Raw genomic sequence first — 12,886 nt, 5'->3', positions numbered from 1 at the left:
AGTGAATCAAGTGTGTATAACTACTAATGTACCAACCACGGTGATTTCCCCATATCCTGTAGTCAATCAACATCTCACTCTGAAACCAGGCTATAGTAATTACTTCTGTAATCAAATAAATACACTGAATTTTGCTTAACTATTAATACCAGTGTATTCCCAGTGATGGAAAGAGCTTTGATTTTAAAATTTTAAAACAGATAAATTAAAATCTTTCAGCTGTAGCCTTCTTGTTATAAAGATAGCATCTTGTTATTGAAAACAATAACCTGACGGCAGATTTTGGATACTTACATCTTCTATCTCTACACTATGTGGACTACTGAAGATGAGCCAATGGGCAAATATTTCATTTCAGAGCAAATGGTTTCAGCAATTTGCCAAACAAATGCATTCCAGCAGAAGGCAGAAATCTCTCTCTATTAAGTATGTGGGAGTCCAAAAAGCCAAATTGATACTTTATTCTCATATCAGAGACTGAGTCCCAGGTTTTATCTCCTGTTTATAGTTATCTGTGTGGAGTGTTACCAGTTTGAGAAGTTTGGAATTTAGGACTGCAAAAGTAGGTGTGTTTTACAGGCTCTAAACTTTCCTTTGAGTCAACTTTTGGGGTTTTTTTACCCATGAAAGCTTATGCCCAAATAAATCTGTTAGTCGTTAAGGTGCCACTGGACTCCTTGTTGTTTTTGTGGATACAGACTACACTTACTGTTAGTTAGAAACCCTGCAATGGAATATTTACTTATAATTCTTGTGTATCCTACATTCCTGATCGGGTCACCATGTGAGATTCAGATGCATCTAATGAAGTGGGTTTTTTACCCACAAAAGCTTATGTGCAAATAAATCTTTTAGTCTTTAAGATGCCACCAGACTCCTCACTGTTTTCAACTAATACAGTTACTTTGCATAAAAAGTCATTATTTTCTTAAAGTCATCTCTTGTATATATATTGTGGGCTTTTGTGTCTTCAGAGACTCTGAGTTCTGTAAAACCAGCTTAGTGCATCCTATCTAGCCTTCCTGCCTCCTTTCAGAAAGAGGATTCAATATACAGATTGGATTAGGAATGACAATCTTTTGTTGGCATTTTAAAATCACACTCTAGAATTTTACAGCAGGGACAGCATTTTCTATTCAGTTCTCTGGGCCAGACTGGGATTGACACCTGAGAGAGATATAAGAAGCTTCTTCTCCCTTGCATGGCTCATTCAAGGGCTGATCACAGTAGAGGTCCTTATGGGTAGGACCTGTTTGCTTTTTGCCACCTTCAGGACAAATGACCCAACATTAAGCTAGGAAAGAATGGAAGGAAGTACGTATTATGGCCCCAATCCCCTCTTTGACCAGTGCTCAGGTAAGACTAGTTATTTTCACTGCCAGCGTTGAATGTACATCCCCAGTGCACACCGACCAGGCTCAGAAAAGATGGTATCCTAAGGCAAAATATATCCTGCTGCTTCTCCAGGAGGGAGATAGCTTCCCACTCTTTCATAACAAGAGCTTTACATTGATTTTGTAATCTAGTTCTATGTATTTTTAGAGTCATTTCTAACTAGACCCCCATTTATGTCACCCCTCTTAAGTGTATTGCCCTAGGGGAAAAAAAGCGGGTATTTGATTTAGGGGACATTTGCTAATTGATGGAATTAGTTGTTATTGTCATTAACTGCCTGGTTTTAGATTGAGCCAAACCGATGTAGGTTGTTCTTGCATGCATTTTCAGATCAGCCAAAGTGGCCTTTCTTAAGTGTTCAGAAGAAAGATTAGTTAGGAAGTTGGGAGTGGTGGGGGGGATCTGCACTGGAAATCAACCTGTCTTTTAATTTTATGTTTTACTTTTTTGTTGGAGAGACTCAAGAGACCATACCAGCATATTTACTCATTACTCAAGAATCTGATAGCCTAAGAATTAAACAGAACCTTTCCCCCCAATAAGTTGCTAGCTGTTCTGAGATACAAAATGAGAAAAAACTTGGCACATTCAATGGACAAAAGCTTGAATAGTCTAATTTCTTCTTTTCCAGTCACACACAAACACAACTGTTTACCCCCTTGAATGTTTCAGATTGATTTGGCTAGTCACATGCTAAAAGCTATCCTGACCTGAGTCTTCTAGGTACAGTTAAAGGCCCAGCTTCACAGATCTGTGGGTGCAAATGCTCCCTGGAAGTCAATGGGAGTTGTACACTTCCAAAATGTTTAGCAGCAGAGAATCACTTTTACCTCATATTGATGACATAGTATTCTCTTCCATAGCATGTCCAGTGTTTACTGGGCACCTAGTCATGTAAGTAAGGCTAACATGGTGCAACCAAAAAAGATGGCTCATTAACATTAACTACTGATGCAACCTGAAGGAGACCTCATGAGATGGATAAATTAGGAGAAGTCTGGCTTATTACCTTTTAAAGATAGTCTACTGGCACTTGTGACAATGCAATTTATGTAAAAGAATAAGTTACATCCAAAAGAAAAAGTATCATTTGGGAAAGTTGTGTTTTTGTTGCGCTGAAGCTACAAATGCTCAATCTTTCCATTTCTAATCAGGGCTAACGATGGTATTAAAAGCAACATTAATAGTTACTTAAGAGGGTCAAGGAGGGGTTTCATCATACCTTTTCCCTTTTTGACTGTGTACTTCCTCCTTCACTCATCTGTACACTGTCATATCTAGGGATGATGATAGAATGCATTGCATTGCCCTGTTCCTATGGAGAACTGGAGTATCACGGCTTGAAAGAGCCTGCCCCAAATGAGCTCAAGAAAAGCATTCAGAGGTCATCCTGTCATTTTTATCATTGCAGCTAAGCAAGTATAACACACTTTAGACAGTTACTACAAAGATGTATGCAATATAAGATCTTAGAGACACCAAGAGGGTGCACACAATTAACTGCTTCTGATAAAACAGTCATTAATTAATTTGAACCAACAAGGAATCTTTTATAACTTCCCCCAAATAGTGTCCTAACTGCAGATTATTATTTGCATTATGGTAGTGCCTACATGCCCCAACTGAGATTGGTGCCCCACTGTGCTGTGCTTTTATGTACATACAGTAAGAAGCAGTCTCTGCCCCAAACAGATTACAATCTAAATAGAAAAAAATAAGTAAATGGTGATAAAAAGGAAATACCATCATTTTACAGATGGGGAACTGAGAAGAGAAGAGATTATGTGACTTTCCTACAGTCACAGAGGAAGACTATTGCATAACTGAGATTTGAACCCAAATCTCCTGAGTTCTAATTAAGTACCTTATCTACAAGCCCATCTTTCCACTCCTCTATTACATTACCACTGTGGTTTCCTGGATAATAGTAATATACCTTATCCAACGATTCAATAGCCCATCTGAAGAATAGCAGGAAAGTGACATAGTATGCCCCAAGAGAAGAAATTTAATTTTCCTCTGAATCATTTTTTAAAATAAATGGCAATGTTGCTACCTTCTTCTCTATCCATATATAGATACAATCTTGATATCATCAAACATATTTACATAGTGCTGTCACTTACCAGTGATAAATAGTGACAGTGGGATGAAAAAATGATGCCAGTATCACAAGTATGACCATTAATATTATTAAAAAAGCCACCCAGCCCCACATTGTGGAGTGTAATTATCAGCAGCTCTGCAGTTTCAACTGATCTATGTTGTTCATAGCACTTCTCAATGTAATGAAATAAATAGTTACATCAAAGAGATCAAGTATACCTGAACTTAATGACCCTATCTAATATCTTCAGGGCTGTCAAGGAATAGGAACCAACAGCAGGAAAGAGACTGAGGATGGAGTTGGTTTGATTTGGGATATTGTGTTGTATTTTGCATTTAATCAAAAAATAAGCCTCTCATAAAGATTAAGGAAGCACCAATCTGAAATTCTTTTATAGCTACAGGGCCAGCTGTAATGTCAGTTCAGTCCACCATGATGCAGAAAAGAACACACCTCATTAACACTGCTGAGAATCAGTTCAACCATTCTGAAGAGGAAAAATTGTCTCTCATCCTTTGCCATACATTTGCCCTGAACACATATTGACAGTCAACCCTACTTCACAAGGGGAAAAAATGATATACCAAGTTGCTAAACATTTTAACTATATTAAACATGGAAAATAAATATGATTGATTCAGATTATTGTAGCTTCAAAATAACTTTTAAATATTTACATTTTTGTGCTATTAGAATTAGCAAGTTTGGTCCTTTTGGCCTAATGTATTTGTTCAATATAAATGACCAAATGTGTGGGATTCTGCTGAGGTGCATGAACCTCCTATGATCCAAGTAGGTACCCAAAAGATGGAACCTGTGTTTACAAACTAGATGTCTAGAAAAAACAACAGGGAATGTTTTTACTATGTGCAATTTTTTCTAAAATAAATGCCTGGCCTGGGTCTAAGAGGTGCCCAATGTCTCTCAGAATTAGGCCTTTACCTCCTAGTGAGATTATGTTCTAGAACTGCCTGGAAACTCCAGTCAAGATTCTCAAGCTCCATTCAATTTGTTCTCTACCGTAAGTCACTTTCCTCCTCAAGAGCACCAGTTAATCAATTCTCCTCTATTTTTACCCCATATAAGTAAGTACTAAAAAGGCAGGGCAACATGTTTGACCACCCCACAAAATTTCCTTCAATCTAACAGAGCTGGCCATGTGATTATAGATTTATTATATATTAAGCATGGATATAATGCTGTTTGTTCATCATCAGGAAAAAGGGCAAAAACTGACTAATAAGTTGTTTGGCAAAAATAGGTCACACATTTGTAGCTGAGACTGAAACTCAGTATATTTAGAATCCTGGAAGTAAACTGCCTAGTACTAAGTCTTATACAATAACCATTACCCTCTTACTCAATTGCATGTCTGTGTAATCAGAGCTAACAAACAACAATAGCAATATAAATTCCATAGTGAGAGACAAATACTCTACTAACAGGATATTTTTTCCAGAATCAGATGTAAATGCTGGATTTTTATTCACAGAACCAGATGTAAAAATGAAACCTGGGTGTGTTGTATCTAACATCAGATGTGTAAATCAAGGTTAGCTCTAACATCGGACAGGATTAGATGTTTGTGCATTTTTCATGGTATATGCAAATGATCTGTACGTGCTTATGTGGAGTCTTATACTACACCAAACAACTACTGAAATACTATGACAACACGATCTCCCCTCAGTTACTGGCAGTGGTGAGACTTGCCCCCATGCAACTAAGAGGAGAATAGGCCCACAGAATTTATTTTAGTCTTTAACCACAAAATTTACAATGCAGGGAGGGCATTAGCCAGCCTGGGGGGTGGGGAGGAGAGGAGGTAACACATCGAACAAAAATACACTTGTTAATGCAAATTGGTGGTAATGTATTCAAATGATTAACTAGCTTAGTAACTATATACTTTAGGAAAGGACAATATGACCAAAGAGCATGTGCGGCTCTTATTCCCATCCGAGGGCAGTTTCAATGTACTATATTCATAGTTGACGCTCACACCAATTTTCAAAGGCAATGAATAGATCCTGAACGGATTTAGGCATGTCAGAAAACACATATATGGCACTTAGGGAAATACCTTAGGTTATTTTTCCCCAAGTACTGTACTGGACACATTAGGCATAGCATACAAAAGTTAACTACCATGCGTTTTGTTCATCATTCCCTCATCCTGAGGGTCTCACAGCAAATAAAATGTTGCAACTCAAGCTGGCTTTTGCTAAAATTTTATATATATTTCTAAGGTCCCCTCCCTACAGTATCTGGATACGTTATATATATTTTGATGTACTTCAGTACAAGAAAGAGGAACAGATATCCCCATGCACACAAACTGAAGCCACATCCTTTAGCTGAATCAGATTTAAATGGTTTATTTCCCACAGTACATGGCCTGTGACATTCCTCAACTCAACTGAAGACTCTCCAAAACAAAGGAATCTTGCATCACACCCTAAAGATGACAAGCGCCTATCAACCTGTCTCAAATTTTGCCATGAAATTTCTGATGAAATTACTCCAGCATCATCTCCTCAGCCCCATTCTGCTTGGGTTTATGCCTGAGTATAGTAATTGAGACTGTACTGGTGGTGTTGATTGATGATCTCCTGGTCATGAATGAAATTTTAGGGCCAGATCGTCACCCCCACTCCAAGACTGCTTTGTGCTGCTCTGGGGGCAAACAGTAACCTGAAAGCCAGCTTGGAGTTTCCTATGGAGCAGGTAAGTACCTGGGTGGCATAGAGCTGGTTATGCCGCCTCTAGCACACCCAGCTCAGTCCTGACTAGGCTGGGAGGCATGGCTGGACATCACCAATGCTAGCTATCAAAAGAGCCTCTAGGAAGCTGTTGCTGCCAATGTAACATAGTAGAGCCATGGGGCTGCACTACATTGTTCCTCATGACCAAAATGATGCCCAGTGACTCAAGCATCAGGCAGGTACAAAGATGGTTCATAATTTACAGACTCCTATTGAAATCAGCAGCCAAATTCTACTCTGTAAAACAAATAAATCATGTAGCACAGTGACTTCAATGAGATTGCATGCTTGTATCCAAGGGCAAAATTTGGCCCTTAGTAATACCATGCTTTATTTACTTACTTTTAAAAATATTTTTACAATGGTAAACAAATGTTTGTTAATCCAAACCATAAACAGTAATTGTTCTAATTGCTCTATAGAGCAATATTTCAATCTAGTGCTGAGATCATGTATACAATGAACAGGCATATCATTTCATTTTTTTTATATAACTCGGAGAATATTCAACATAATAAAAAGAATGGGCCTATTAAAATATACCTTACTGTATGGTTTTGATTTGTTTTCTCTTAAATCCTTTTATTGTGCATTTTTTCCTTCTTCTTTTTAATTATTTACAGAACTATTTCTGTTACAACTGAATGCTATGCAACATTTTTGAACTAATTTTCCCTTGGTTCAATTTAGTGCCAAGAGCAAACTAAAATATTCCATATGAGATTACAGTTATAAAACCAAAAGGAAAATATTAGATTTAAATATAACATTTTGAGGTTTATAAATTTGTTTTATCTTTAATGCTGGGCAGACAGTTTACACAAATCATTTTGCTGCAGACTAAGGTATAACAAGTTAAATGTGTGTAAGATTACCACCAATGAAGTTCATTTGTCTTTGACTTACCAAACATTTATATAAGCAGAGTCAGGATAAGCTCTACCCTGACATCTGGTGGAAAGAATGTCAGAGAGTGTATTTGCATAGGCACGCCTACCCTATCCCAGACTGCTGAGCGGTGGGACTGCTTGGTGACAAATGACTCACCCTCAGTTGGGTGGTACTTGCTAGACAAGGGACATGGGTTCCAAAACCCAGTGAACTGAGAGAGGCTGGGGACAGGTGTCTGTGCCTGGTGGTGTAGGCTCCTTGTGGAGCCAGAAGCACCAGTTGCACCCTCTCCACTCTCCACTGTGGAATGTCAGAGTTGATTTTTTTTTATTCCCTCAAGAATCTAAATACAGGTTACTGAGCTGAACGCACTTTGGGCTAATGGTGCACTAGCACTGGGGCTCCCCCACTAAGACCTGAGATCACTAAGAGTTGAAATCACGAAAGAGCTGAAATGACTGAGCTGAGAGCACTGAGTACTGTGCTAACTAGTGGGGGAGCCTGAAGATATACTGTGGAACAGAGCAGCTGGTGGAGTGGAGCAGTTGCGGGGACGGCTGGCACGGATCACGGGACAGCTGGTGGCAGCAGAGCGGCTGGCAGAGCGGAGTAGCTGTGGGATGAGTGGAGCGGCCCACAGAGCGAGCGGAGCTGAGCAGTTTTGCAGAGCGGCTCATGGAGCAGAGCAGCTGGTGGAGCGGAGCAGTTCCTGAGGACAGCTGGAGGAGCAGAGTGGAGCAGCTGGTAAAGCGGAGCAGTTCGTGGAGAAGGTGGAAGCAGAACCCACGGAGAGGCAGGGCAGTTGGCCCCGGACCACGTAAGGTGCCCCTTTCTACCCAGGCTGGGGGGAGGGCCCTCTACAGATAACCCTTGAACTCTGGGGTGGCATTGACCAGAGACTTTTGGGTTGTTGGACTTTGGGGTGATTGGACTTAAAACCCTAAGGGGAAAAAGGACAGTGCCAAACGTACTTGGAGGTGGGCTTTTGTTTATGGTTTGTGTTATAACCCTGTTTGTGGTGTTTCTCCAATGGGATGCCGTATTGATTCCTTCCTTTATTAAAAAGATTTTGCTACACTCAGACTCCGTGCTTGCGAGAGGGGAAGTATTGTCTCCTAGAGGCGCCCAGGGGGGTGTGGTATGTGAGTGTCCCAGGTCACTGGGTGGGGGCTCAAGCCGGTTATGCATTGTGTTACTGAAACGGAACACCTGGATACTGAACCCGGCCCTTGTTGCTGCCAACTCAGAGGGGCAGAAGGGTTACATTTACAACATATTAAATAACTTTCAAATCATGTTAGAAAGAATGGGGAACACACCTCAAACTTTTTTTTTTTAATACAGAAGTTTCAGTAAGATTTTTTGGCAATGTTCTAACATATGTATAAAACTCCACTAATAATATTTGCCTAAAGAATTTGTAAAGGTCTGACAGTTCTTAAATTAAATGTTCTAGAAAGAGAGCTGCTTTGCAATGGAAGGAAAGGGACTCCCAGTTAGCAGCTTATGAATGTATTTCTCCCTTTCCTATACAGCCCTTCCTGACAATCCATATCATCACAAGTCCACTTGCAGTTGCATATGCTCTGAGTGTTGTATTGGTTCAAAATTTCTATCAATTAATGGTTACTGAGATCAAACAAATTTGTGTGTGTTGGGGGAGAATGTTATTTCAACTAAAAACAGTCAACATCTTCGCAATGACAGAGTGGAGATTTTGATTTTAGTTAATATGCATCAATTCTCGTGTGTTTGTTTTGCCCCAGACATTAACAAACTCAGAAACCTGAACTCCCTGATAATATCTATACCCAGTTACCCACATGAATAATCCATTGTTTTTGAGTCATGATGGCAGAAATTGATGTTAACCAATATTAACTGTTTTCTCTCAAAACGTTGATAAAACTATATATTTTTGTTTTAATCCTAAAACACTGCTGATACAGAATCTGAATAGCCTGCTGTTAGGAGCACAGAAATGTTCTCTTTGCCTGTTGGCCTCCCAGAAACTGAATAACAGAAATTATGATCTATCCACTCATTGTACTCTGCACAGCACAATAGTATCTAAGTGCCAGGCACAATAAGAATCAACAACATTGCTGCCTCAGTATAAACCAATCTTCTCATGATTATACTATACAACTAGAAACACTTGGTCAGAATCAGCAAGACTCCATCTGACTCCAGTGGAAGTTCAGAATGCTGTAAACCCTCAGTGAAAGTCCTCAGAGCCTTGCATAATTGGGCCTGTAGGTTGTAGTAGAAATCATAAAGGGTAACCCAGTGCTCATCAGTCAGTCCCATCTCATCACACTGCTGAAAAGGAGTGTACAAAGGGAGGAAATACATTAAGAAATGAAGGAAATACAGAATGGGTGGCTTGAAGAGGGACAAGAGACCAGCAGAACAGGTTGCTGGCGTCCCACTGAGCCTTGAAAGAGACATATGCTGATGGCAAGAGGGACAACTTAATGTCAAGATGCACAATTTTTAATCCTGCTTAATAGACAGATTGTAACTACAAGATCTAAGTGGTACAATTTCCTCCCAACCCATGATTTTTTCTTGTTGATGCTGTCCCCAATTTTCTCAGTGAAATCTGTTTAAATTTAAAGTAACCTGCATTTGGGCAGTGGTTACTGAGGATACACACATGCCCTTCCTGAGAGAGGCTGACTCGCCTCCGACCCTAAGGAATGCAGAAACTGAACAGTGGAGCTTGCCTACATGAAGGGTTAAAAACAAGGGAAGAGAAGGGCCCGTCCCTAGAAAGGTGCCAAAAGGAAGCTGGTATATGCCAGTGTGAGTGCAGATAAAGCTCAACACCTTTGAGTGTCCCAGATTCTGGTTACAATTATTAGTAGCAGAGCAAGGGATGACACAGTGACCCTCAAGTGAACAGCAGTCCTAAAGAATATAATTAAAGGAAGAGACAACCACCTGCTTCGCGTTTGCTAAACTTTCTTTTGGGGATAAAAGAAGGGAGGTAGTTAACTTCAGAGCTGCAGCATGCCAATGAACTAGAGAGAGTTCAGCAAAGCTGAGCTTGTGAAGATAAAGGAGTTAAAGTTCATGGTTTGATAAAAGAAGCAAAGGGTCTAACTGCACGTGTTAAAGTGAGGAGGCCAAGTTTGCTTTCATATAATTTGGCTTCCATATTGAGAAGCTGAATTCTTCTGACCACATATACTTACCTAAGATGGCTTCTCGCACTAGAGTCTGCAGCCCCTGAGGATCTATGATGACTTTCTGGGAACTTCAAAAAAAAAGTTTCTCACAGCAGCCTCAGAAACCCCAGCTTCTATCTCATGCAAAGAGAATAAATATCAGACGGCACTGCACCGAAGGCTCCCAGTCACTGGAACGTGCCCCCAAACTGGCCACAGTCCTCCTGGCTTTCCCACCTGATATTCTAGGAAACCCCTGCCCACTTTCATGATGGACTTCAGGAGCCATGGCCCACCTCACATTCCATCGTGTCCTGGCCCCTGATCACAAATACAGAATTGGAAACTGGCAAACCTCTATGTCTAGCAAGAATGCCTTAAAACAGAATAAAAGGAAAGGAACACTGACTAAGGCTATGTCTACATTACACACCTTACAGTGGCCCAGCTGTACCACTGAGCTGTGCCACTATAAGGTCTCCTGTGTAGCCGCTCTATGCCGATGGGAAAGAGCTCTCCCACCGGCATAATTAAACTACCCCAATGAGCAGCAGTAGCTATGTCAGCAGGAGAATGTCTCCCACCAACATAGTGCTGTCCACACTGGAGCTTTTGTCAGTGAAACTTATGTCATGGAAGAGTGTGTTTTTTCACACCCTGACCGACAAAAGTTTTATCAACAAAAGTGCTAGTGTAGACATGGCCTAACTCAGGTGAGATCTTAGTCTAGTGAGATGGTACTGTTGCCCCAAAAGGGTGGGAACAACAGCACTACAAGTTTTTGCAAATAAAGTCCTAAGGGGCTCTTTGACTGAGGAGAAATAAATAAAGGAATTATGTTGTAGGAGGTTTGGGCTTAAGTACAAACACATGGTCCATATTTATTCTCACAGTGAGAGGTCCACTAGCCACTTGATGTAAAGAGCAAAATGATCACTCTTTTTCTCTAGGCGCTTTGGTGCCATATGGGATGCATATAAATCATATTTTTGTTTTAACAGCAGAGGCTTTCCTGATAGATAAACATGTGGTTTATTTAAAAAAAGAATTGAAATGAATTGTGCTTTGAACAATCATTTAATGGCCATAGATGTGCCAAATAAAAATAAAAACATAATTTTTTAAGAACCTGGCCCACTGCCCAATTTATAACAGAATTTGTGTGTGTATGTATGTGTGTGTTTCACCAAACTGGTTAATGTGTCCCTATCTGTTTTGAGTTTAAGCTGTGCTCTCTACTCAACCCCGTGCCAAATTGAATCCCAAGCTAAAACACTCTAATGAGACAAGACGTTACCTTTATGAATGACCTCATAGAGAAGAGATTGGCTAGCATTGTCGAGAGGCCCGGTGCCAGGCAGCTCTGGGCTATGAAACCCAGCTTGAGCTCAGCAAGACAGATTGCGTCATCCCCTTCTTTCCAATTCCAGCTTGGGATATTTAGCAGATGGGCCTGAAGGAAGAAACACAGGTAAAGGACCCCAAATACTTTCCGTGCATTCTGCTAACATAGAAAATAGTCAACCAAGTAACAGCTAATCTTTTCCTTTAGTGCTGGACTTCCTTTTCCTATAGAAGGTAAAAATACAATTAGGGTAGTGATACTCAGACCTCGGTGACCAATATTACTCAAAAGAGCTACAGTAGTGTGAATTAATTGTTTCATAAATTATTCTCACAGGAAAATGACTGACCAAGTATTTTACAATTGGTTGATAACATAGTAAAATCACATACTGTTTTAATATCATGTGTTGCAAAAAAGCCACAAGAGACACATTAGAGCCACTTGCAGCTTCCAAGCCTCAGTCTGAGCATCACTGGAGTAGAGGGTTTAAATCAATATTCCTCTAAACCAAAATATTTCCAATAGAGTTTTTGTATCAGGAACTTCTCCACTTTCACACCTTTCAGTTTAAAACCTCCCAGCATCCCTCAAGATCTCATATTATGGTGACCTTCTGTCAACTGGATGGGAGGTTTTGTAAGGCCTATCAACAAAACTGAAGTTGTTACATAGTGCTATAAAGTTTTCATTGCACCCACGTCTGTGTATACACCCTCTTGCAGCAATCTCAGCTACTCCCTGACCAATAAAAAACACACATAAACCCCAGAAATCAACCACAGGTTTTCAATCTAGCCCAGCCCTTGAACAGTATGGTATAACCTGTACTTTTCTGGTTTCTCCGACTCCCAGAATCAAATAAGCAGAGAGCCTGGTGTAAGGAGTGTCTTCTCTCAGGCTTTTGATTATGGGACTAGTGCACAGTGAAGTAACGGACAAAAACAATCAGCCAGGGACCTATATGGGTACTTCCATATATAATTGATTTCATATCAAATTTTCCTGGGAAATAACTGAGAAAAACATGTTTTGCCAAACTCAAAATAATTTAAAGAAACTCAAAATTTTACAGAACATTCTAGAGGATTTTGTGAAATGCAAAACTCTAGTGGCCACTTTCATCCTTCTATCACACACACATATGCATGCACATGAACACAAACATAGAGTCCTTCATGCTTTCCTCCTCCTGATAATCTGATTATCA

The 12,886-nt window shown here is 40.0% G+C and overlaps 1 protein-coding gene across 9 annotated transcripts in view; it reads right to left on the bottom strand.

Annotated features, from left to right (window-relative positions):
* The window catches only part of KCNMA1 (potassium calcium-activated channel subfamily M alpha 1), a 410,790-nt gene that overhangs the window by 188,175 nt on the left and 209,729 nt on the right, over positions 1-12,886 (bottom strand). For all 9 annotated transcript variants that reach the window (XM_030568831.1, XM_030568832.1, XM_030568835.1 and 6 more), the window contains exon 12: positions 11,629-11,784. In XM_030568831.1, coding sequence (XP_030424691.1) covers positions 11,629-11,784 — 156 coding nt within the window. The remainder of the gene's footprint in view (positions 1-11,628; positions 11,785-12,886) is intronic.

Source organism: Gopherus evgoodei, chromosome 7 (assembly GCF_007399415.2).
Source record: "Gopherus evgoodei ecotype Sinaloan lineage chromosome 7, rGopEvg1_v1.p, whole genome shotgun sequence".
Taxonomy (NCBI): domain Eukaryota; kingdom Metazoa; phylum Chordata; order Testudines; family Testudinidae; genus Gopherus; species Gopherus evgoodei.
The sequence above is the reverse complement of the archived record's forward strand: the minus strand, read 5'-3'. Positions and strand labels throughout refer to the sequence as shown.